This window comes from Salmo salar, chromosome 09 (assembly GCF_965601325.2).
Source record: "Salmo salar chromosome 09, fSalSal1, whole genome shotgun sequence".
Taxonomy (NCBI): Eukaryota; Metazoa; Chordata; class Actinopteri; order Salmoniformes; family Salmonidae; genus Salmo; species Salmo salar.
In genome coordinates, this window is record NC_138299.1 from 118,872,424 (window position 1) to 118,899,614 (window position 27,191).

General features: G+C 42.6%; 1 protein-coding gene across 1 annotated transcript; it reads right to left on the minus strand.

Moving 5' to 3' along the window:
* Positions 1-481: 481 nt before the first annotated feature.
* LOC123744710 (ubiquitin conjugation factor E4 A) lies at positions 482-21,776 on the minus strand. Its single transcript, XM_045724353.2, has 20 exons — positions 21,660-21,776; positions 19,748-19,919; positions 19,246-19,416; positions 18,295-18,407; positions 17,810-17,962; positions 17,025-17,184; positions 14,734-14,936; positions 14,346-14,537; positions 6,885-7,218; positions 6,675-6,801; positions 6,109-6,416; positions 5,399-5,531; positions 4,956-5,146; positions 4,662-4,762; positions 4,407-4,520; positions 3,655-3,829; positions 2,684-2,864; positions 2,207-2,354; positions 1,956-2,113; positions 482-1,713 (listed from the first exon to the last, which is right to left on the minus strand). Exons 2-20 carry the CDS (start codon positions 19,875-19,877, stop codon positions 1,578-1,580), a joined length of 3,228 nt encoding a protein of 1,075 aa, XP_045580309.2. The 5' UTR covers positions 19,878-19,919; positions 21,660-21,776; the 3' UTR covers positions 482-1,577.
* Between the last annotated feature and the right edge of the window lie 5,415 nt (positions 21,777-27,191).

Genomic DNA, 27,191 nt, shown 5'->3' on the forward strand with positions numbered 1-27,191 from the left:
TGATTCCCTAGGTGAAGAACCCGGATGTGGAGGTCCTGGGCTGGCGTGGTAACACATGATCTGCGGTTGTGAGACCGGTTGGATGTACTTCCAAATTTTCTAAAATGACGTTGGAGGCGGCTTATAGTAGAGAAATGAACAAAGGAGAAATGCTCACGAACAGGGATGTTAACAAATTTGTGCACAACATTTGAGAGAAATACGCTTTTTGTGCATATGGACAATTTCTGGGATCTTCAATTTTAGCTCATGAAACATGGGACCAACACTTCTATTTTTGTTAAGTGTAATTGGATAGTGTTAATTAGGAAGTACTTTCTTGTTCAGTGCCTAATACCATTCAAATATCATTATGTTATGGTAACTTTAGTATGTGAGTATAAGGAATAAATGAGTGACTGTTTGCATACAAACATCTACCAATTAATAACCATACTTGGTTATTGCCAGTTATTATGTACTGGAAAAAGTAATGCAAACATTTGTTGAAAGCTTGATACTGTAACACATCAAAGCTTTTTATTTATTAGTCATACTGTACATTCAAAATACATTTTGACATTTAAAATAGTGCATTATAATTTCACCCCGGTAATCATCAAGTTGTTAGATATGCCATATACAAATGCATGCTATCAAATGGGTATTCTTTCCCAAGTTCTACTCATTTCTTTAGCAAATCACAATTTACTTTAATTAAGTCTCAAATTCCAAACAAGAGCAACTCACACAAGTTTGTAAATAACCAAATCAAGTGACACCCTGACTCCTCAACGGTCTATACCATATCTTGTTTAGGATATAAGACATATCCATTGACGGCGCATTTAATATCATAAATGGAACAAAGACACAAAATAATAACTTGAAAAATGTCTGGTCTCATTCGATGAAATTAAAGCAAGACTGGTGGTTTTAGGCACCGATTCTTTCAATGAAGATTGGTTTAACCACATTTTATTATATGGGTATTATATGCTTGCATAACACATATTATTTCAATGGTAAATGCTAAATAACATCAGATAATCTTGTTTAGATTCATAGATGGATGGTGCATATAGACTATGGTTACTATAGAGACAAGGGGAAATTAGTAAGACATCATCTTGTTCTGAACTACAAGTTTTCAGTATACTTTGCCTACTTTTAAAATATAAAACATTTGGCAGAGCTGATGATGATTTAGGAATTGCTAAACGACTATTTTCCAGTTAGACCAATGGTTCTGACCAGACTGCAACCACTGATAGTAAACAGAATATATTCTCTGAAGCAGGGGGCAGAATTCCAAACCACCATAGGGCATATCAATGTAGCAGTGCAACTCAGTTTTCAATTGTACCACTACCTGCTCTCCTGACAGTTTTTGAGACCTGGGATCTTCCATTGACTGGTGAGGGTTTTTAAGTGACATGTGCGCTGCATGAGAGGGAGATAACAGTCTCTCATGTGGTTTGAAGTCCGAAGCTTGAAGGCAAGCACACATGGATGAGTCAAAGTGGAGCATACTACTGTCAGTAAGGATGTGAGGGAAGGTATGGTACAGTCATAGTTTGTTTGAGAAGATCCCAGGGCTAGCCACTAGGGCCCATCTGCAGTCGCTCCTGCTTATGCTGGGCCAGCCACTGTAAGATCTGTTGCTTCAGCTCCTCGTTGGGCCGGATCTGGTCCATTGTGAGTGGGCTGCGGTTGAATGGGTCTGTCTGATCGCTGTAGGGAGATGAAAATTGATACTAGAAATCGTACAAAAAAAACTTGATCTCGGGCCATATGTTTCAAACACCTCAGAGTAAGACTGCTGATTTGCATTTTAGATCACAATGAATAAGACTACATGGACAAGGGGAGAACTGATCCTAGATCAGCACTCCTACTCTGAGATGCTTGATGCATACAGCCCCTGGAATAAACCAGCAGCACGTAGACATACGACTCCTAAGGGAATCACTCACCTGAGTAAGTGCCGTGCTATAGTCGAGCGATCGACCGTGACATTGGAAGAGGGGAGCAGCACAGGGTCGAGCATCAGCGTGGACATAATGGGGTCCAGGAACTCGTCCGGGGCGTCCGCGTATGTTTCCTCATCCTGCAGCTGTCGGTCTGCATGAGACTAAGACAGGAAGTAGTTATTTGTTTAGGGTTATGCTATGGAGAGGGCATAGTGGTACAGTATAAGATGATTTTATACTACTACAGATCTAACCTTTATTTTGTCAGCAAGGAGACCGAAACCCACAATAATTTCTCCGGGCTTGTTGATCTTCTTCAGGACTCGGACAGTCTGAGAGAAGAGCGTGGGAGAGTAGGAGCGCCCGTCTTTTGGGACAGTGGCACAGAAATTCTCTTCATCACTGCCGAAGAGAAAACAGACATTGTTAGAATCACTAAAAACCAAATAGCCACTTTATATGCCACACATGGATTCAAATGGTACTTAAAGTTTACAAACTAATTTAGCTTTGCTTGACTGTGCTTGCCTGGCACAATAGAACCAATGGAACCATGCAAAACTTGCAAACCCCACCCACCTGGCACGCCAGGCAGACGCTCAAAATATTTGAAGGATTTCAAATACTATTTGAATACAGGTCTGAAGTACAGATTGAAAAAACAAGCGAATTTCAACCCAAATTACTTGAGCCTCGTCTTAGCCTTGAAATATTGCAGTTTTGAAACGTACCCCAGGTTAAGGTAGATGTTGCAGATATCAGAGACCAGTTGTTGGGGCTTGAAGTCAAACTCGCTGAAGTCTTTCACCTTCAGGGCGCCCATCTTGGGTCCGACCAGGTGCTGCAGGAAGTGGTTGAGCATGGAGATGATCCTCTCGGCCATGAAAGGGTGAACAAAAATACTCTTGATCTCTGGGATATCATGGAGAGGGAGAAGCGAGTATGAGTTTCAATATATTCATATACACTGAGTGTACAAAACATTAGGAACAGCTGCTCTTTCAATGACAGACTAACCAGGTGAATCGAGGTGGAAGCTATAATCCCACTTGTTAAATTCACTTCAAATCAGTGTAGATGAAGGGGAGGAGACAGGTTAAAGAAAGATCTTTAAACCTTGAGACATGGATTGTGTGTGTGCCATTCAAAGGGTGAATGGGCAAGACAAAATATTTAAGTGCCTTTGAACGGGGTATGGTAGAAGGTGCCAGGTGCACCAGATTGAGTGTGTCAAGAACTGCAACGCAGCTGGGTTTTTCATGCTCAACAGTTTCCCATGTGTATCAAGAATGTTCCACCACCCAAAGGACATCCAGCCAACTTGACAACTGCGGGAAGCATTGGAGTCAACATGGGCCAGCATTCCTGTGGAACGCTTTCGACACCTTGTAGAGTCCATGCCCGTTGAATTGAAGCTGTTCTGAGGACAAAAAGGGATGCAACTCAATATGAGAAAGGTGTTCCTAATGTCTGTATCGTCAGTTGTACAACACAATGTCATCAAATATAAATGATTGCCATTCACCTTTAACAGGGCAATCTCTTAATTCTGCTTATGGTTTCACTAAAAATGAATTGGACAACAATATCAACAACAACAAAAATACACAAACACCCATAGTTTGTGTAGCTCTAGGTAGAGACGTATGTCCAAGACGTTATACAATCATTGCTATCCATTCATCCTCCTTCTCCAACTAACCTGATGTGAGGAAAGCCAGTGTGCCGATGGTCTCGTTGGACATGATGTTATGGAAACGTGCCAGCTGTCCCAACATCTGCAGACTGGACTCCTTCTCCCTGAGGGCATCAGGAGCCAGGCCCTCCCACTTGCCATGGTCCTTCTCCAGCTGTAGTAGCTTTATCTTGCTCAGGTACTACCACCGACAAGGACCAGGCCAGAGAGAAGTAGTGACAAAATCTGACAGTTGAAATGTAGGATCTTCTTTTAAACTAGAGGATATCAACTAGATTCAATCGCGGGCCAATTTCTTCTTGAGCGGATGGCAAATTGTAGATGGCAAATTGACCGCAAGAAGCCCAAACATATATAATATTTGACTAAAACATAAGCATTTCAAAACTTTGCTTAGAAGTAACTCTTTATTATGCATGGGAATACTTTGGAACAGATTTCCAAAATGAAAACCAATTGGAGCTGATTTGCTGGTGTTTTTACAGTCTTTTATTTGCCTCCGCCCCCCACAAAAAAAGATGGATCAGTAGAGGCTGGTGAGGTGAGGACGACTTATAGTAAATGGTCGGAATGGAACGAAATGAATGGTATCAAACGCATAGAAATGTGTTTAATACCGTTTGTTGACTCCATTCCAGCCATTAAAATAAAACCGTCCTCCAATTTAAAGTGGCGCCAGCCACCACTGAGATGGACATAAGTCAATACCAGGAATGTCCTTTTCATAAAACGAGAGCTAAACGCTGACAGTTTCTCACCTGTATAGCTTCGTCGAGTAGGAAGATGGCGTCGTTCATCAGGAGATTCAGATACCGCAGGAAGAGTGGAGGATTCATGGCTTCGAGGTTCTCGGATGCATAAACAGCAAGACTCTGAAGTAAACAACATTCCACATAAGCATTTTGGTACGTAATGGTGCAGAACTGAAGAGCAATACCGTGTGTCTTCAATAAGGACGACTCCACATATGGTACCATCTAAATAACTAAGAAAAAAAAGGGAAATGAGCTTGCCTTAATGCTCTCTCTGTAGCTCTCCTTACCCCACATGTACTTGAGGATGGGATACATAGGTCTCCTGTAGTTGAACTTCTGTTCAAACTGGTGAGGATCACCTGAGGAGAAAAGTCAATAACATAAAAGTGACATCTTGCATGCACTTGAGCTTCATCACAAAGGTTTAGATTCTAGCACACACAAACGCATGTGTGCAAGACACAAACACACACACACACACACACACACACACACACACACACACACACACACACACACACACACACACACACACACACACACTAAACCCACCAGTGAACTCAATGTCCACAAACACAGCGATGAGCGCCTCGGCCAGGTGAGGGGCATGGCGGTAGGAGCAGAAGACCCTTTGGCGCTGGAACATGACCGGCTGGGCCGAGCCGGCCGACGCCGGTTCCATGTGGGGCATCACCGCCTCCAGCACCTCTGCCAGCTTTGCCCGCAAATGAGGGTTTTTCATCCTGGGTACATGGGTAAAGAGTAACACAATAGGAACATAGATGAGTCCAAATGGTAGACACATAAACCCCTTAGGAATATCACATCCAGAAGAGTGACTGTAACAGCCAATGGGGATCCACAATTGAGATAAACAGACCTCAAGGCATTGTGTGTACCAGGACACATGGATATTATGCACAGGTGTAAACATGTGACCTGGTACTGTGTATGTGTGCGTGGATGAACTCAAGGCATCTCCCTCTCTTCCCTACCTCTCCACGTTTCCCATGAACACAGTGATGAAGTTGAGGACCTGCTCCAAGCTCTCGGCAGAAGATTCCAGGACCTCGTCAGCGAAGCGGCGGAGGAAGACAAAGAAATCTCCCAAGTTCTCTGCAAAGAACTCTGCAGAAGTACAAGAATCCTTGTGATAACCAACCCCTCCTACTAGTCATCCTATTAATACACTCTCTACCAGAGGAGGCTGGTGGGAGGGGCTATAGGAGGACGGGCTCGTTTTAAATGGCTGGAATGGAATTAATGGAAACACCTGCCATTCAATGTATTATCTGAGCGGCACTGGTGCTCCACAGGTCATGTTTATAAGTGAGTGTTCAAAACAATTATCAAGATTAGGAAAACATTTGCGCACACCTGAGAGTCCCTGCAGTGGCACACTGGTTGAAAACCACTGATTTAGCATCTATTGTACGCACTGACTGCAAGCCAGCATAAGAGCATCTGTCAAATGACTGAAAATATGATGTCAACATTGAAAAGACTGCCAAAAGTTGAGTTCTTGATGGCCTTTGCTCCTCATGGGGCGATTGGTCTAAGTAAGTAAGGTTGACGGAAAGTTTTACCTGCAATGACTGTGATACTTGGTTGTCTTTCCTACCTTAGTTAAATGCCTTGACTGTAAGTCGCTCAGCTAAATATAAATCTAAAAAGTAAAATGACAGAGGGAGGGAGGGGTAGCTACCTGGCATGTGACAGAGCAGGCTGTTGTGTAGTGGCGGCAGGGGGAAGGAGAGCTGGGCGTGCTCGGGCCCCTGGTTGTTGAGGCCCAGTTGAACCAGCAGTGTGGCGCTGGACGCCTGCAGGTTGAGGCAGCACTGCAGCATGCCTGGCTGGGTGGCTGCTGCCTTGGTCGACAGATAGACCGTCATGAGGCGCTCGAACTGCTCGCGGAGCTGCTCGGCCGCCGGGCCACCCGTGAGCTGGGCCTCCCGCCACGTACCCTGCAGCCGATGGAGCGACTGGTTCATCTTCACCATCTGCTCATGGAGTCTAGGGAGAGGCAAGGAGAAGACACGATACAACTTTAATAACCATATGTTACAGCGAACAACGGAAATTTGTCAAGGTTCAGTTCACAACATTAGATACAGTACACATGGCTCAGCTGTTATGAAGGGTTACACTATGAGAATGGACCTGACATGATTCCCTATTCTACTTGAAAGACAATCATATCTATCCTATAATTTGCATTATATCTGAATGTTCTGTAACGTTGCACCCTTCTCAACAGGGCCAGTTAGTTACCTGTGGAAGCCTAGGTGCAGAGTCATCTGGGTGAGGATGAGGTTCTCAGTGAGGAGGCTGTATGACTGGGCGTACTCCACCGACTGCTGGGGGGGAAGGGGGACAAGACACGTCTCTTTGTCCAGACCTAATAAAATAGAGAATTTATTATGTAAAAAGGATATCCAATGACCCAGACATACATGCACGTATATACACGTGCACACACACCTCTGGCATGCACGTTGCGGTTGCGCCGCTCCTCCTCGCTTAGCTCCTTGAGGGCGCAGTAGGTGGGGTTGAAGGTGAGCAGCTTGGGCGAGCGCGGCCGGCAGAAGGGCTGGCACAGCTTGAGCAGCGCGGCGCCCAGGTTGAGGAAGAAGGCGTCTGAGGCGTACATCTGGAAGAAGATCTCGGGCATCTGGTTGGCCCAGATCTTGGCGCGCCCGGCATTGGCCTGCAGGCAGCCGCCCAGCCAGGAGAGCAGCAGATGGCGCGTCTCACCTGACTGCTGCAGCAGGTTCTTCAGGAGCTGGTGCAGCTTGTCATGGAACTGGTCCATGAACTGGGAGGAAAGGAGAGCAGGATAGGATATGTCAACTAGATGGGAGCAGAGTATGTGAGCGAAGTTGAGTGGTCGGAAATCCCACTCATTACTCATGGAGCGGTGCGCAAGCTCCGGCACGCCATGTCATTTTCAACCACTTCGCTAAAAACCGCTCCGCGCTCGCTGCTGCTCCAAATTTGCTCCATTCATTAAAATCACAATTTAACCAACACCCATCTAATTTCATGACTATCTGGATCTACCATTTGGTTTTAAAGTATTGAAACCAAACCATATGATTTGAATGACAAGTATTTTAGAAGCGCTCACTATTTAAAAAACCTGTCATATTAAACAGCATATAAAACTCTAAATAGATCAGGATCCAGACAGGGAGCTTAAGAAGGAACGAAAATGAATTATTTCGGCTATATTATTTCAATTATTTCAAGGCTATAGCCTACAAATAAATATATTGTGAAGCATTTGCGAGTACGACACCATAGGCTGGTAGGGACATGAAGCTCTCAACATTTAAAATTTGTTGTATTAAATCATTATAGTCTATAAATTGTGCATATCGGCTCTGTCTTACTTCGAATTAAATACAAATTAGATGAAAAATGCCTTAATATGCTCAGTGTAATTAATTAACAAACATGAGTTTGGCTAGTCCGTGGCTTCAGGCTCATGGGATGGTGCCTGGAGAGCAGACCAGCAGTAGAGAATATCCTTTCCACACTTGCAGAGCCACTGGGGATGCTAAACACCCTTTTAGCCACTCTTGCCAGGCTGGGCAGAGATGCAGTTGTTTTTTTCTCCCTTCTATTAGGTAGGCCTAAAGGTTTTTAGGCAAAATAACCCAATCAAAATGGAAAGCTCCATGAAAGTGGGAATATGCCAGGCCTATTGAGCCAAAATAAATTATGGATATAGATAAATAGAACAAAAATGAACTAAACTTTTAAGAGATCGAATTGGCGTCACGAACTGTATGATTGATTCTGCCTGTGGAGCTTTCCAGTGGGGGTCTGCGAGGAAAACCGGTGGAGCATAGGTCGGCGCACATTTGGCCCAGCGTCATCCTCGTTAGTAGAGGGTTTAGCCGGGGGGGGGCATTACTTGGCTCATCGCACTCTAGTGACTCGTGGCGGGCCGGGCGCCTGCAGGCTGACTTCAGGTCCCAAGTTGAATGGTGTTTCCTCCGGCACATTGGTGCAGCTGGCTTCTGAGTTAAACGGGTGGGTTTTAAGATGCGCGGTTTGGCTGGTCATGATTCGGAGGAAGCATGACTCAACCTTCGCCTCTCCCGAGCCCGTTGGGGAGTTGCAGCAATGAGACAAGATCGTAACTGTATCGCAATTGGATATCACAAAAATTGGGAAGAAAAAGGGGGCAACATTCTTTTTTGCAAAAAAACTCAAATGAAGGAGGAGGGTAGTCCTAAGTCAAGTAATAGCATGTAGTGAATGTGGATGTGAAAGTTGTGTGAGTGTGGAGTTACTGTTTATGCGACAAGATGATGTGCCATGTGAGAAATTACATATTACGCTGATTGAAATTTGGATAATAAATTGATTGAAATTACTACTATTAAGATTGAAATTTGGATAATAAATTGATTGAAATTACTACTATTAAGATTGAAATGTGGATAATAAGCTGATTGAGTCTGGGACTACTAATAATAGCACGAGTGTTATTAAGCACGGGGTGTTGTTTTATATGTGTAGATACATATGATGCATAGGATGCACATGGAGTGGTGTTGATGTGAATACCTAACTATAGTTAAATAAGGAAAAGAATGAATACCCCAACCAGTTCTGTGTGAGCTGAGTTTTTAGATCCATAACGTTATCTAGGGATTCTGTCCACCACCGGCCCATCAATCTACAGGTAGCGAGCACTGAAAGGAAAAGCCATTGAAAAAATTGAAAGGATAACAGCCCCCGGACACTGATTTCCTTGATATGAAAGAGATGTGTACCTCTCGGGCTGCTGCGCTGTGATTGTTGCTGTGGACACGAATAACTAAAGATTTATAACTTTATATAGGGATTCTGTATGGAAATATGAAAGAGTACTATTCCAATTTGCTGTCAAATAGTACACTAAATTGAATAGTTAAACCTCTATGTATAGAACACTGGTGTAGAAGAGGATTTTGTGATGTAACACAAATGGATAATGGGTTACTAGAGATAAAGTAACATAATATTGAGTATAATGGGTTACTAGAGATCTGATGAACAGGAAAAAATTATAATAATATACAACTTGCACACCCACACGTAGATGTACTTAAGTGGTGTAAAAAGTATTCTGACAAATGTTCAGAGTGGTCTCTTTATGGATAATTAGATAAAGATAAGGTTAAGGCATTGTATGACTATCTAAAGGGTCTGGGAAATAGAGTCTCAGACAAAGATTGGCGTTTATCCCTAACCATTACAACTATAAATAGAACCAATGAATGTTGAACATGGTTGAACAACTAAACTTAAGGCTACAATTTACTCCCGATGGACTTTAAGTTGATATCCCAAATGATGATGTTCAAAACCAATTTGTGAGTAGGCAAAATGGAAACTGCATCTGCTTCCCTGTCTATGGTGCCAGACTTATTATGGACAGGGCATGCCATCTACAGGGGACTGATAGACAGTGCCAGACCAGTTAATACACATTGATCCCTCCAAAGTGTTACATACAGTTGAAGTCGGAAGTTTACATACACTTAGGTTGGATTCATTAAAACTCGTTTTTCAACCACTCCACAAATTTCTTGTTAACAAACTAGAGTTTTGGCAAGTCGGTTAGGACATCTACTTTGTGCATGACAAGTAATTTTTCCAACAATTGTTTACAGACAGATGATTTCACGTATATAACTCACTGTATCACAATTCCAGTGGGTCAGAAGTTTACATACACTAAGTTGACTGTGCCTTTAAACAGCTTGGAAAATTCCATAAAATGATGTCATGGCTTTAGAAGCTTCTGATAGGCTAATTGACATAATTTGAGTCAATTGGAGGTGTACCTGTGGATGTATTTCAACACCTACCTTCAAACTCAGTATCTCTTTGCTTGACATCATTGGGAAATTAAAAGAAATCAGCCAAGACCTCAGAAAAACAATTGTAGACCTCCACAAGTCTGGTTCATCCTTGGGAGCAATTTCCAAATAACTAAAGGAACCACGTACATCTGTACAAACAATAGTACGTAAGTATAAACACCATGGGACCACACAGCCGTCACACCACTCAGGAAGGAGACGCATTCTGTCTCCTAGAGATGAACGTACTTTGATGCGAAAAGTGCAAATCAATCCCAGAACAACAACAAAAGACCTTGTGAAGATGCTGGAGGAAACAGGTACAAAAGTATCTATATCCACAGTAAAACGAGTCCTATATCGACATAACCTGAAAGGCCGCTCAGCAAGGAAGAAGCCACTGCTCCAAAACCGCCATAAAAAAGCCAGACTACGGTTTGCAACTGCACATGGGGACAAGATCGTACTTTTAGGAGAAATGTCCTCTGGTCTGATGAAACAAAAATAGAACTGTTTGGACAATTTGTAAGTCGCTCTGGATAAGAGTGTCTGCTAAATGACTTAAATGTAAATGTAAATGGACATAATGACCATCGTTATGTTTGGAGGAAAAAGGGGGAGGCTTGCAAGCAGAAGAACTCCATCCCAACCGTGAAACACAGGGGTGGCAGCATCATGTTGTGGGGGTGCTTTACTGCAGGAGGGAGTGATGCACTTCACAAAATAGATGGCACATGAGGATGGAAAATGATGTGGATATATTGAAGCAACATCTCAAGACATCAGTCAGGAAGTTAAAGCTTGGTCGCAAATGGGTCTTCCAAATGGACAATGACCCCAAGCATACTTCCAAAGTTGTGGCAAAATGGCTTAAGGACAACAAAGTCAAGGTATTGGAGTGGCCATCACAAAGCCCTGACCTCAATCCTATAGAACATTTGTGTGCAGAACTGAAAAAGCGTGTGGGAGCAAGGAGGCCTACAAACCTGACTCAGTTACACCAGCTCTGTCAGGAGGAATGGGACAAAATTCACCCAACTTATTGTGGGAAGCTTGTGGAAGGCTATCCGAAACGTTTGACCCACGTTAAATAATTTAAAGGCAATGCTACCAAATACTAATTGAGTGTATGCAAACTTCTGACCCACTGGGAATGTGATGAAAGAAATAAAAGCTGAAATAAATCATTATCTCTACTATTATTCTGACATTTCACATTCTTAAAATAAAGTGGTGATCCTAACTGACCTAAGACAGAGAATTCTTACTTGGATTAAATGTCAGGAATTGTGAAAAACTGAGTTTAAATGTTTTTGGCTAAGGTGTATGTAAACTTCCGAGTTCAACTGTATGAATCTTAAAATAAGACATTTAATAAGTATGAAGTAGAAAGTGAATATCCAACAGAGATTGGTAATAAAAATAGAGTAACATCGTTAGGGTAGACAAATTAAAACAATGCCTTCCAATATGGAGAAAGATATGTTTGTTTTGTTTTGATTAAAACCTTGCAATAGGGGGAAAAGCAAAACTTTGAGAGTGATCCATGTGTATTAGTAGTAATAGATTGAGAAGGTCTTCCAATTGGGAAGAAGGAAGTCCTATTTGAAGGAAATAGATATGGAGACTAGTGAAAGTAACAAAGTGAATGGTAATTGGCTTTCAGATAGCACTCTAATAATGCAATATCTTAGTAATTTGAAGTAAATGTTTCAATACAAGGTCACATGACAAACAGAGGGATTGAGCATTGGGACTGATATTAAATTAGAGGCCGCTATCTGGTGTTTGGGTTAGAGATAAGCATCCTGTGGAACAATAGATAGCCGCCAGTACACAGCCTGTTACACTCAAACAGGCTGTAAGAGACACAGTGTGGACATTTGGGACAGAGGTATGAATCATTGAATAAGACACATTTTTGACAATTTCTAAATTCTATAGTTTGGGTAGCACCAGTGATTTAAGTAAGAAGGTAATGTCATCTAAAACAAATATCTGTTTCCATTACGTGGAACTGTGTCCAGAATGAAGTAAATGGTAAATGGTTTTAGTACCAAATATTGAGCTGATAAGCCAGCACCAACTTTTTGAAGGTCCTAGCAGATTTGTTAAACAACAGGTTTCATCTTTTGACTAGTTCATGTCCCAGGGACAGTTTGTACAGAACTGTATGTCAATGCAACAGGTTAAAATAACATTGATTACAAGAGAGGGGTTCTGGGATTGCTTACTTTAGAAGGCACCTATTCAGCTTGATGGTAAGGCCCGGCCATTTTGTTTGTTTTTACCACACATACGCCAGCACCCACACACAACCCACCTGTTAATGAATATTTGTTAGCGATTAATACTCGTTTGATTTATTGTGTGGGGTCATTTAATTTCTGTTTTCGTGGATTTTTCACAGGTTAGAAATGATGCAACTTAAAGGGTACACAAATGAACATTTCTGAAGTTTGTAATGTCAGAGTTTTGGTCGCACACATATAAATGATCTTGATAAGAAATGCACTGAAAACCCCAATGTAAACCTGATACACAAAATATCTTTAAATTATGTCTGATTTATAGGGAAACAAACACTCACTTAATAGGGCTGACTGACCTCCTGGTGAGGCTTAAATAGGCTATGTAAACACTAGATAATTAGGAAGAAGGGTATAATTTATTAACAGTCCTATGTGTGTGTGTGTGTGTGAGTGTGAGAGAGTGAGAGTGAGAGTGAGAGTGAGAGGGAGAGAGAGAGAGAGAGAGAGGAAGAGAAGAGAGAGATTTTATTTTTTTCACCCAGATACTACAGAGACGTCATTCTGCTTTCTGGCGCCTTCTGAGAGCCAATGGAAGCCTTAGAAAATGTCACGTTACAGCAGCGATGCTGTATTTTTGATAGAGATGCCCTAGAAGGACAACAAATTGTCAGACAGGGCACTTCCTGTATGGAATCTTCTCAGGTTTTGGCCTGCCATATGAGTTCTGTTATACTCACAGACACCATTCGAACGGTTTTAGAAACTTTAGAGTGTTTTCTATCCAAATCTACTAATTATATGCATATTCTAGTTTCTGGGCAGGAGTAGTAACCAGATTAAATCGGGTACGTTTTTTTATCCGGCCGTGAAAATACTGCCCCCTATCCCAAACAGGTTAAAGATGCACTACGCAGAAATCGCTCCGCCTTTTACTGGTTGCTAAAATTGAGCTAATAGTTTGCCTAATTTCAGATTATGTGACAAAACAAGCAAGTATAGTGTTGCGAATCATTGCACCATCTAAACTGCTATGAAATACATTTTGCATAATCCAAAATATTGTATTTTCAGCTGGTACATAAAACCGAAAATGAAATTTAAGACCGGGAAGCATAGAAATAGTGCATAGAACAGATATACCGCTTCTTAGACTTGCTTTCAATGAGAATGACAGATCTATAACTTAATTTGTGTTAATTTGGTTGGCTGACCAAAAAAGTTACATATTGTAGATTTAAATATGAGAAAGGTGTTGGAAAGTTCCGGTAAACTTCAGGGAAGCTCATCAGGCAGAAGCGCCTCTAGCCTTTCGGGGCGAAACAAAACATTTTAGTGCTCGCCCTCTTGGCAGTGGATAATTGTTTATGCATTGTTAAAGTAAAACTTTCAGCAATTCTCCACATTTTGGCATGGGGTGTAGAGAACATTTTGCAGTTTTAAAAGTAATTTCATGCAATTCTACTCATTTTGCCATGGGGTGGAGAGAAAATATTAGGTAATATCCTCAAATTCTACACATTTTGCTATGAGGTGATTTTGTATTTCTTTTTTCAGTTTAAAGCTTAATTCCCCGCAATTCTACACATTTTGCCAGGACTTATGTCATGTTCACATGATATCTGAGTGAGAGTGACTCAAACATAAGCTTAGACTAAGCTAGTGTCTGACCCTAAGAATCTGTTTGACTCTTGGCAGTAAGCTGGATGTAGGCCTAAGTGGGGTTTTGGAGACACAGAAGATGATAAGGTTAGGGGTCCATCCCAAATAGTACCCTATTCTCTATATAGGGCAATACTTTTGACCAAAGCCTCTATTTCTAGAGCCCTTACCTGGTGTATGTTGGATTCCTGGACCTTCATTTCCTGTGGACTGGAGCGTGATGGGTTGAGGAAGAAGCCGTGACCCTCCACCACCCCCGGGGTCTTCAGCAGGCAAGAGATACTCAACACAGTGCCAAGGAGGGTCTTCTGATACTGAAGCCCATTGTTGGGATCTTTGGGTTGGATGTGCTCCACCAATACCTGGAGTAAGGCAATTTGAAGTATATTATATTAGCAAAGAGTAAACTACTTTTGAGATCAAGGTTGTCCATCGTAGACATACGAATGCAGTTGTTAAAATAATTATAATCTTGTTATTAATAGATCAGCATAGAATATAATCAGGGTTGTAGAAAACAGTCCAGAGGAGTGATGACAATGCATTACGGCCCCTGACCATAGCGATATCTTTTTGGCGGCTGAAGTAGAGGAGCAGGTCCAGGTAGGAGAAGAGCAGCAGCTGGCAGAGATCCAAGTCTTTCACACGGCCTTGGAAGATATCGAGTACGGGCCCGATCACCTCGCTGAAGGTGCGCACCTCCTGGTCAGCCAACAGGCCAGCGATCACCTCCTCCACGAACTCCACTACCTCCTCCAGCTCTGCAACGCACAACAGAAACCACACTTAATGTCTGGGTTTTTCTTGGCTCAAAAAGGGGCTTAGGTATAGAAAAGTAAAAACCCTGTATAATAGGCCTGTATAATGCAGAGAATATACTGTACTTTACAGAACAATACAGGGTTTTTCCTGGCTCAAAAAAGGGCTTAGGTATACAGTACCAGTCAAATGTTTGGACACACCTACACATTCTGTTTTTTTTTAAATTTTTACTATTTTCTACATTGTAGAATAATAGTGAAGACATCGAAACTATGAAATAACACATGTAGTAACCAAAAAAAAAGTTAAACAAATCAAAATCTATTTTCAATTTGAGATTCTTCAAAGTAGCCACCCTTTGCCTAGATGACAGCTTTGCACACTCTTGGCATTCTCTCAACCAGCTTCACCTGGAATGCTTTTCCAACAGTCTTGAAGGAGTTCCCACATATGCTGAGCACTTGTTGGCTGCTTTTCCTTCACTCTGCGGTCCAACTCATCCCAAACCATAACAATTGGGTTGAGGTCAGTTGATTGTGAATGCCAGGTCATCTGACGTAGCACTCCATCACTCTCCATCTTGGTCAAATAGCCCTTACAAAGCCTGGAGGTGTGTTGGGCCATTGTCCTGTTGAAAAACAAATTATATTCCCACTAAGCACAAACCAGACGGGATGGCTTATCGCTGCAGAATGCTATGGTAGCCATGCTGGTTAAGTGTGCCTTGAAAAAATTATAATAATAATAATCATAGTGTCACTAGCAAAGCACCCCCACACCATCACACCTCCTCATCCATGCTTCACGGTGGGAAATACACATGTGGAGATCATCCGTTCACTTACTCTGCGTCTCACAAAGACAAGGCGGTTGGAACCAAAAATCTCAACTTTGGACTCATCAGACCAAAGGACAGATTTCCACATGTCTAATGTCCATTGCTCGTGTTTCTTGGCCCAAGCAAGTCTCTTATTATTATTAGTGTCCTTTAGTAGTGGTTTTATTGCAGCAATTCGACCATGAAGGCCTGACTCACACAGTCTCCTCTAAACAGTTGATGTTGGGATGTGTCTGTTACTTGAACTCTGTTAAGCATTTATTTGAGCTGCAATTTCTGAGGCTGGTAACTAATGAACTTATCCTCTACAACAGAGGTAACTCTGGGTCTTCCGTTCCTGTGGTGGTCCTCATGAGAGCCAGTTTCATCATGGTGCTTGAGGTTATTTGCAACTGCACTTGAAGAAACTTTCAAAGTTCTTGAAATGTTCCGTATTGACTGACCTTCATGTCTTAAAGTAATGATGCACTGTCGTTTGTTTTTGCTTGTTTGAGCTGTTCTTGCCATAATATGGACTTGGTCTTTTACCAAATAGGGCCATCTTCTGTATACCACCCCTACCTTGTCACAACACAACAGATTGGCTCGAACGCATTAAGAAGGAATGAAATCCCACAAATAAACAAGGAACACCTGTTAATTGAATTGCATTCCAGGTGACTACCTCATGAAGCTGGTTGAGAGAATGCCAAGAGTGTGCAAAGCTGTCATCAAGGCAAAGGGTGGCTAGTTTGAAGAATCTCAAATATAAAATATATTTTGACGTGTTTAATACTTTTTTGGTTTCTACATGATTCCATGTGTTATTTCATAGTTTTGATGTCTTCACTACTATTCTACAATGTAGAAAATAGTAAAAAATAAAGAAAATCCCTGGAATGAGTAGGTGTCCGAACTTTTGACTGGTACTGTATATTAGAAAAAATAACTTAACAGTTCAGTAAAGTATATTCTCTGAGTTGTACAGGCCTCTTTCCCACCATTTTCTGGACACAAACCACACACAACAACACATAGCAAAGTGAGGATATTGTACTCTCATAACTGCAGATCGACAAGTTCAAAGCAGTAAAAAACAGTTATTTCATCAGCGGGGGCAAACTAGCCTAAGTTACAGCACATCCTGTCTTGGGAGGCCTCAACAGTCGATACCTGAGCAGCAGACAACACCACTTTCTTTGGCTACTGAGATAGAACAGAAGAGGGATCCTCAGACAGTCGGGCTGCTTTAATAATTGAATGGACTCACGGGCTCCGCCGACTCCCTCCAGCAGCAAATCCAGTAGCTGCTCATACACGTTCTGGCTGATGTAGATCTCTGGGGTGAGCAGGACTGTGCGCGTGTTGGACACCGTCAGGTTCTTACAGCGCACCGCATACGACAGCAGCTTCTCCGGTACTTTGGTGACCTGGGGGTGTGTAATGTCAGGAGGGAGCAGGGAGGTTAGGAATTTATCACATCATTGTCAGCGATGGGGCACAAACTAAACATGCTTTATTTTGCCTATATGCAGACTGAAATGATGTCGAAATAAACAGCAGACTTATCCTTAGACAGGTCATTCATTATGTTCAGTCAGACGATTAACCTTTTCACACTATTGTGGCGACCCAAACCGAACTGTGCAGGCTCTGATATTTTCATTTTACTTTGTCCTATACACCATGGTTTAAACACTGAGTGTAGAAAACATTAAGGGCACTTACTACCTTTTGTCTTGCACATTCACCCTCTGAATGCCACATATACACAATCCATGTCTCAATTGAATCAAGGCTTAAAAATCATTCTTTAACCTGTTTTCTCCGCTTCATCTACACTGATTGAAGTGGATTTAACAAGTGACGTCAATAAGGGATCATACCTTTCACCTGGATTCCCCTGGCAAGTCTGTCATGGAAAGAGCAGGTGTTCCTAATGTTTTGTACACTGGGTATGCCTGTTACAGCGCACTTTTCCTGACTGAATTCTGGCTGGCAATTCGTGGAGGAAGAAAGTAGGAATGAGAGTGAGTGCTGTGTATGTGACCCCACCTCTTCCTTGGCTCTCTGGTAGCATGCGTAGAGGAACGGTATGGCGGACTTGTCCCCAGCGTCTCGGTCAGCAGAGAGATTCACAGCATTACACGAGGTCATGTAGATGAGGTGGTTCCCTGGCTCCAGCATCAGTAATCTGTTGAAGAGTGCCTAATGTAGGATTTTAAAAAAAGTCAAACTTAGCCAACATTCTGTGCTATGAACATTATGTACTTACTTACTGATCTCTGCTCCCTGTGGATCATAACGTTGCTATGAACATTGTACGCCATGTATTTTTCACTATACCATCTTCTTAGAGTAGACGATGCACTGTATATATAATAGGCCTAGTCCCCTGAAAATACAAGCCAGCGAGGAAATCGTCATGAGAAGAGGACACAGTACTGTATACCGTATGCGAATCTCATGGCATAGAGGTCAACTGGGCTGACCAGCGAACAGTTCGCTACCACCATTCCCAATGTCCAATCCTATTGTACCTGCTCGATGTTGTCCATATCCAGCCAGTCTTGCCCGTCCATCTCTGCGGCCATTTCCTCCAGGAACACACAGCGTGGAGGAATCCCATTGCCTCCTCTCAGACTGGGGTCACCTGAGGTCAAACAACAGTCATGTTGAACAGCAGACTCCAAACACTCAGAACATTTTACTTTTCACTTACAGCAGAAACGGTCATTCATGACTCATTCCAGTATACAGGTTATGAGTACTGAGTTGGGCTGAGTCATTTATTGTTTACTTGACGGCCCTGAAATGGAATACTAAGAGACCAGTGGTCCAGCAGCACCAAAGAGCACGAGCCGATTAGATTTAGACTAGAAATTGACAGAAAGGGGCTCCATCATCGGGCACTTTCATGCCAGTCAGTGAGGGATGATGAGCAGAGGAGGAGGACAGTAATCTGGGACCTGTAGACTCCCTTGATGACACAGCCTCTGAGTCAGTCAGTTGGCTGATGCTCTCCATCTAATCTAGTACAGCCACAGAGTGATGTCATGAAGAAAAGACTGCCAGGAAGGATGATTGTACTGAATTCCCTTACAAAGGAGTTTAAGAAAGCTGTAATCACACATTAACCATGTTTCAAATCAAGCACCTCAGATCAATCAACAGAAAACACAGGGGAATAAAAGAGACAGTCAGAATCGGGATGTTGATGGGTGATGAATCGAGCCGTTGCTTGTGTATGGGCACATAAATGGTTGCCTGGGAAACAGACTGATTTGCTTTACTTCATATCACTACGCTACATCAGATAAACCCTGCCAGGAAACAGTAAGGGTTGTTTACATGACAACAAGATTCAGTAAACTAGAAGAAGGGACAAGTGGCATCACGCTGCTACTCCAATGGGGGGAAAAAAGTGCCCTAAACAATGTAGAAATAGTGTAAAAATCCTAATACGCTCCAATCTAACTTCCCGCACTTACTGTTGTCCAAGGTGATGAGGAAGATCCTCTGGATCATGTGGTTGATGTTGAGCTGTTCGCACAGTTCCTGCCGCGACAGGAAGGAGCGGCTGATTTCGGCCACCGAGTCGTCATTGTCCTCGATGCTGTCCGAGTTCTCCGACTCTGACTGACTCCCCTCAGAGTCCTCCGCTACAACACATGACATAAGGCAGCAGATATATGAAACCGTATGAGGTCATTGTCGAGCGTCAAGCCAGTGAGCGAGCCGCATCATATCAGTAATGTTGAAGTTAGACACAGACCAAAATGAGTAACACAGTGGAACTATTAGAGCTGGAGTGGCCAACCTTGGGGAGCTATAAGGTTTGCAGGCCTTTATTCCAGCCCAGCACTAAAACGCCACCGATTCAGCTAATCAAGATCATGTCATGCAGCCGATTAGTCAGGTCATGTGTGTTAGAGCTTTGCTGGAGCAAAAGGCTGCACGCTTTGTAACTCCTCCTTAGGAGGGTTAACTCACAGGGTGGTTCGCCATGGTGCGAAGGTGGTTTCTGGCCCGATGCAAACTGCTTGGCGTCGGCGAGGGAGCTGAAAAGGGCAGCGAAGGGGTTGCGGGAAATGTTTTGGTTGTTGTTGCCCTGGTCAGTCATCTCACTGGAGCATAGACTCCATCAACAGGTGCTGGCACCAGCCTGGACAGAAAGTTACACTGTGGTAGCGCACTGGACTAGGTGAGTTCAAACAAATCTACAGAAGTTGTTTCAAGTGTTAAATGTGTGTCCGTCTGTGAGGGCAATCAAGGGATGCAGGGGAACGCAGATTCTAAAATCCAGAACCTATTTTTCTAACTATCCACTCCTTATATGCTACTCTGTGGCAAGGAGTGGAACAATAACTCAAACAGACCGGTACCCCTAGGCTAAACCAATAAAGTATGAATTTTCATTCAGACCTGAGGAATAACAAGAACCCAATGTTTTAATTTATTTACTAACACTTTCTATTGAAAACTGTGAACCACAGACTGACTGATTAGCTTATTGATAGGGCTCTACAGTGCTACCATTTTGGAGGCATATGATCTTAAATATTTTGCTGTGCTACCTGGAATTTTAATTTGGTAGAAACAATAGAAAAATAAACTAGAAAAAATAAATCACCCAGGTAATAATTGTTGTAATGATTTCTTCTCTGTCCCGTTGCCCACAGCCTTAGTAGTATGCAAACATGTGGAGGCACAGAAAGAAAGGAAAAGCTACAGATGAGCTTCAAGAGTAGCTAGGAATCATACAAACTATGATTCAATGTAGGCTATATCCCAACCTTTAAAAAAAAAAAATTCTGGTTCTCCTATTTTGTATTTAGTGGCAATTGGTATAATTAAAGGTTCAATCTGCATATACTACATCAATTTTGTTTTACTTATAAACGTATTATATAAACCCATTGATTCTTGAAAAGTATAACAAATTACCCATGAGCCCCATTAGAAGCCAAAATAGAAGCTTGTTTTTCCATTGTTTGTAAACAAGGTACATGTGAACAAACACAACTTCAAAACATAGTTAAAACAATAATTTGTATATCATGGGTGGTAAGTCATTGCATCCATAGTTCTGTCTATAAATATGAGTGTGGTTACATTTCTCCAGCAGCATCTCTCAAACTTTGACGGAAACAGTGACGGGGAATCTTCTTTATTGTTTCTACTACGGATTACCCATTTAATACCTCAAATGTTTTTTTGTCCTCCTATATTGTTCGAATTAGGCTCACGTGTGCACCTTGTAAAACATTTCACAGTAGAGTCCTGAATGAATGAGGATGTTTACGGTTTGACTGAAATAAGGCAGCATATACAGAATGTCAACAGATGGACGTCTTCCATCTTAAACTTTCATTTCGCATAATGTAACATTATCATCTTGCGAAGGTTCTGTCAACTTCAAGTGGCAGTAAACTAACATTGACACCTGTCAAACGTGCTAGTTAGTAACATAGCTAGTTAGACTGCTAACTAGCTAGTTATAGCCTGGTTAGCTAATTAACGAGTTGTCAAGTGATGGTGACTTGATGAAGCTTTATCACAACAAACGAAGAAAGGTGTTCCGTGATGTGTTATTTGAAGGAAGGGCACATAGCTAGTTACTGTTACGTATCTTTCAATACCTAGAATCAATTACAGAAACGATTAAATAAGCAAGCTGATGATGTAGCTAGCCGTCAGTGAATCACCGGTTCCGCTCAAGTAGCTAGCTAGCAGTCGCTTGCGTCGTATTTAGCTGGCTATCTTGCTAGCCAACGTTAGGCTAGCAGCTGGATTGCATTACATTAGCCAGGTAAATTAAGAACGCTGTACTTTTTCAGTTAAGGGGCAAAACCTGACTCTTTTGACAAATGTCAAACTAAAAAATATCGGAGTATTGTCATACCTGAAACAACAGCAGATACGTGTATTTCAATTAGCTAGAAATGCTTTATTTCCTCTACTGTGATTCTGGCACAGCTCTGAAGCAGGCAGGATAACTAAGTACTTCCGGGTCACGTATTTTTTGTATCTTTCAGAATGAAAGTCCCACCCTGTATACTTTGTAAATAAATAATTAGTGCGAAAATGATGAATACAATTATCGATATATTTTATACTAGTATCATACAAATAATATTTAACAAGTTTTATATAAGATATTATGTAATTTATTTGTTTATTTGTTTAAAAAAAAGAAGGAAAAAAAAGTCATTTAACTAGGCAAGTCAGTTAAGAACAAACTCTTATTTTCAATGACGGCCTAGGAGCAGTGGGTTAACTGCCTTGTTCAGGGGCAGAACGACAGATTTGTACCTTGTCAGCTCGGGGATTCGAACTTGCAACCTTTTGGTTACTAGTCCAACGCTGGTGAGGCTACCCTGCCGCCCTAGCGTACCTCCTTGTCGGTCCAAACCAAATATTGAAATATTTATAATTTATTTGACCTAGATGTGCACCGACAGAAAGAACAATCAAATCATATTATTTATTGGACGCATATACATATTTTATTGGTCGCGAAACAGCGCCCCTTTGTACCAGTATGTGTAGACCATGTATCTGATTCTGTCTGGACCAAAAGAGTATGACATGTCATACTATTTCTGGCCAGACAGCATCAGATACATGGACTACGTATAGTAAGATTTGAGAGGGGCGCTGTTTTGGACAGGAGGAGAAATGGAAATGGATGAGGGTGAGGTATCGGAGGTGGTAGGTGCGGTGAAGTTATCAGAGAACGAGGTATGCACCGAAGATCAGAAAAAATAAGAGTGTGTGACAGTAGAAGTGAAATTTATGGAAAAAGTGGACACTTGCCTTTTTTGGCTGATCCATTTGTGGTTTCACGGTGGGTGAAAAAATTGTTGGGTCATGTGGAATCGGTGAGGGTAACCAGAAGTGGTCTAGTAATAATTGTTTGGGTTTCTGTTGGGCAGAGGGAGAAGGCGCTCGGCATTAAACGAATGGGGGAAAGAAAAGTGAATTGTTTCGCTCTCAAGAAAAGGGCACCAATGAAAGGAGTGATAACTGGGGTAGCAGTGAATATAAAAGTTGACCAGCTGAGTGGAAAGATTCCCGGTGTTTGTGATTTGAAGTTGAGTCTTTGCTGGACAAAGTGAAGTTAGGATATACAAGTTATCCTGTATGAGTGTATGTTCCGAATACATTACGATGTTACAGGTGTCAAGCTTATGGGCATGTGGCAGCAGTGTGTAGGAGGGAGGGTACAATGTGTGAGAAATGTGCCGAAAATAATGTGTAGTATTGGGGAAAGTAGTGGAATGTGTTCATTGTAAGGGTGCCCATGGAGCTGGGGATCAGAAATGTCCCGTGTGAGAGAGGCAGGTTGAGGTTTCCAGGGTTAGAGTAGTACAGAAGTTGTCATATGCTGAGGCAGTGAAGAAAGTAGAGGAAGATGGGTTAAGGGGGAGGACTTGTAGAGACATACCAGTACAGAGGGATAAGCCAAAAAGTGTTATAAGTTTCAGTAAGATTGGATTTTTAGCATTTATAGCAATGGCTATCAACTGTACTACAGGGATGGATCAGAAGTCTCATAAAATGGAGGTTGTGGTCAGGGGCGAAAATCTGATATCAACTTTGGAGGGGACAATTACATGAAATTTTCTCAAGAGCAATTCCTGAGGGGGACACCAAATGTAGTGCTGTAACACATAGCCTACATTGTAATATGGTAAATGTATATTGAGAAACCAAAGAAATAAGGTGTTTGCCGTACTCCTAACTACCAGTACCCAAAACTACACAACTAATCACAACAGCAATACCATTGCCTTTAACAAATCTTAGTTCAGTCACCAGTTTAAGTTGTGAGTGGGGGTATCCATGGCATTTTCCAATTATGTTCCTATTTTACAAGTCAAAAAAATTGAGAACCTTTCATAATGTTGCCAAACAAAGACTCAACAAACTTACCTGAGACTCCCTGTCTCTGCCAGTCTGTCCCTGCATATCTGTCCCCAACTCTGCTGTCTGTGTGCCATCTGTTGCCTGCTCTGCCTAATGACATCATTGTGAAACATTTCCATTAGAATTTCATTTCTTTCTTATGAACATTTTATCAACTACTCTTTGAGATATTAGGCTACTAGGGTTCTTACTTTGCGTTTTGGTGTACTGAAAAATACTCTGATGTCCATCTTTTATTTTTCTGCCATTTTTCTACCTGGCTGGCTGGCTGGCTACACACACACACAGTGTGTAGGTTATTTACATTAGGAGATGGGCTTCTATCATCTTATCTTTTATCATTCTATTTGGGCTTCGATCTAAAAGGTAGCTAGCAAATGTGAAACGGATTAAAATGACAAGAGTTGACAGCTGTATGAGTTCACCATTTACACAACATATGCTGCAACCTTTTGTAATTTTAATAGTTTGTTTCATATTGGCTGGCAACCAACAATAGCTGAATTTGCAAAGCTAGCGAGCACCAACTCCGTTTCAGTGGTGTTTGCTATAATCTTTGCTACCCGGGTTAAATAAAGGTGAAATAAAATAAATAAATAAAAGTTCCCTTGCGACAATTTAGCTTTTGCAACGAGACCATTAAATATATTTAAGACAATGGTAGAAGAGAGTGTAGTTCTGTTCAGTTTGGACTTCAGTTTATCGCTAACCTTATCACAGGGACTTTGAAGCACTAACTTACATCATCTGCATGCTGATCTTGGAATAAATTGACGATAGCAAAGATTCCATTTTTGACGAGGCCACATAAATGGAATAGGTACTAGCTAGCTTAATAGTTCATATTTGCGCGCTAGCTCTGCATATTCAGCTAGTGTGTGTGCGCGATTGACTGGATTGACCTCACGTCAGTTACGTTCATTGAGTGCCTTTCAGACAGTAGATACGACCCCTCTGTACCTTGCCAACTAAGGAACTGGCAGTGGATCAAACCATTGTGAGGCAAAGGGTGGGGGGTCGCAATCTTTTGAAACGTAAAAACGCGCTATTAAGTGTCTATAATCAGCACAAATGCTTTCATTGCGTATTATTAATATTAAATTACATAGTTATGTTTCAGTGATATATTGGGGGGGACAAGTCATATTTTTCCCAGGATGGGGGGGTCGTGTCCCCCCCCCCGTCCCCCCCGGGATTTCCGCCCCTGGTTGTGGTGGCAGCTGTAGAGAGGTATTTGGGTGTGTGAGACTTGACATCAGAAGAGTTACAGGGTGTGTTTAAAAAAGAAAATTAAGTGGTGATGTCCCATCCTTTCAGTATGATGGCATGAGGTAGGAATAAATAAATTTAATTCGTGGAGTAGGGTGGTGTTAATTTTATATAATTTTGAAATTAGTGAGTGTAGTTAGATGGTAGGGTATTTATTTAGTACATTTGTATTTTTCAAGCAAAGAATAGGGAGTTGTACTCCAGTCTAGTAGGTGGCGGTAATGCAACAAATTGGATGCCAACCACCGTTAAACATCTTAATAAGAAGAAGAAAAAGAAGAAGGGCGCTGTTTCGCCCATCAGATGCTTTCTATGGTAAGAAAGTTTTAGCAACGAGGAAGAGGCGATGTGAGAGAGCTCAGTCTCACCAAAATCTGTCCAGAATACGTCCAATGCATTTGTATGGGCATAATATACAGACCTAAACTTGTCGCCTGCCTTCCCACCTTTGGGACAACGACAACTATTGTTAGGATGGAGACATGAGCATCTTGTCATTACATATCTCTGGTTTCAGCCTCTTGCGAATTGGAAAGGAAAGTTAGTGGATGCACAGTGCTCTGTTAAGGATGCCGTCTTCCCCTAAAGTATATTGATGTTTTGCCAAAATTATATAATTACTCCTGTCTAAATAAAAACATTCAAAGTACTTCACCAGAAAGCATGATTTAGTCACAGAGGATCAGTAGCTTGTTTTTTTTTAAATAATGTAGGCCTATGCCTATTTGGGCAGCGTGCATCGCAATATGTCTGGCTGACTGGGTTGCAGCTGTCAGTGAAAAGCATCTGAAATTTGTGTGAAGATAATGTGTCTTGAGTATAATTTGAAATGTTGCAACAAGAAGACGGGGAGGGGTGTGTGGCGAAGATATAGCGCGTCTCCGGAAGAAACATGTCAAGCGGACGGCAGAGATGGAAACCCGGATGATGTTGGGATGAAGGGGTTCAGGAACCACCGGCCTGAGGAGGGAAACATGAAAGGAGGGTGAGATCCTGTAGTTGGTGGGCAGTTCTAAACGATAGGTTACTTCATTGACCCTCTGGAGGACCTTGAAGGGCCCCACAAACCGGGGGCTCAGCTTCTGGCAGGGCAGGAAGAGCGGGAGGTTCCTGGTGGAGAACCAGACGTGATCACCAGAATGGAACACGGGAGCCTCACTGCGGTAGCGGTCCGCTGATCCTTCAGAGGGCAGACTCCTTAAGGACCTCCCCAGCTCCTGGTTGGTCCTCTCCACCTGCCTGTTAGACTGAGGCCGGTACCCAGATGTGAGGCTGGGCGTGGCCCCCCAGCTTCTCCATAAAGGCTTTCCAGACCCGCGACGTGAATTGTGTACCACGGTCAGAAACAATGTCCTCCGGAAGGCCATAGGGCCGGAAGACTTGCTGGAATAGTGCCTCAATGACCTGGAGAGCGGTAGGTAGACCAGAGAGAGGGATAAAACAGCAGGCTTTAGAGGATCGGTCAACAACCAGAATAGTGGTGAAACCATCAGAAGGGGGGAGATCCATTACAAAGTCTATGAACAGATGTGACCAAGGCTACTGAGGCACAGGAAGTAGTTTCCCTCCTGGGGCGTGCCGGGGAGATTTGGATTGAGTACATACCAAACATGAGTTGACATAGTGGGCGACGTCCTGCGCCAAGGTGGGCCACCAGTATTTAGCAGATAGGGATTGGATGGTGCGGGTGATACCTGGGTGTCCAGCGGCGAGGGATGTGTGTGCCCAGGTCAACAGCCGATCTCTCACCCCCGTAAGGACATAGATGCGCTCTGGAGGGCAGGAGCGGGTTCCCTCTCAAGAGCCTGGCAGATGTCCACATCTACGTCCCAAAACACGAGGCCAACGATAAGGGAGGACACTCACAGGACCCTCTACCGACATGGAACCACAGGGTGTGGAAAAGCAGGTTCTCCGGCATCCTGATTCTCATCTTTGACCAGGAGATGGTAGGGTTATGAAGTTGGAGGCACGAGAGGCCGAGGAGGACTGTGTATGGGTGCGGTGATGATAACGAAGGGAAGGCTGGTGCTTGTGTCCCACAGTGAGGGTAAGTGGTGCTGTGATGGGCGCAATTGTGCCGGATCCCAATGGTCGCATATCCAGGGCTTGGACAGGAAAAGGAGAGGAGAGTGGGTATGAAGTTAAGTTGAGGCGAGGGCCTGGTCGAAAGAGTTCCCTGCGGCACTGGAGTCCACTAGAACCGTAGAGAAAACACTTGAGGGACAGCCAGCGA

Bases quoted from the DNA above. Each gene is read 5' to 3' on its own strand.
- LOC123744710 (XM_045724353.2), bottom strand. From the start codon at position 19,877: ATGACTGACCAGGGCAACAACAACCAAAACATTTCCCGCAACCCCTTC. The intron at 17,185-17,809 runs GTGGGGTCACAT...ACACACCCCCAG, and splicing joins ACCAGAGAGCCAAGGAAGAG to GTCACCAAAGTACCGGAGAA. The intron at 2,865-3,654 runs GTTAGTTGGAGA...ATGATATCCCAG, and splicing joins ACTGGCTTTCCTCACATCAG to AGATCAAGAGTATTTTTGTT.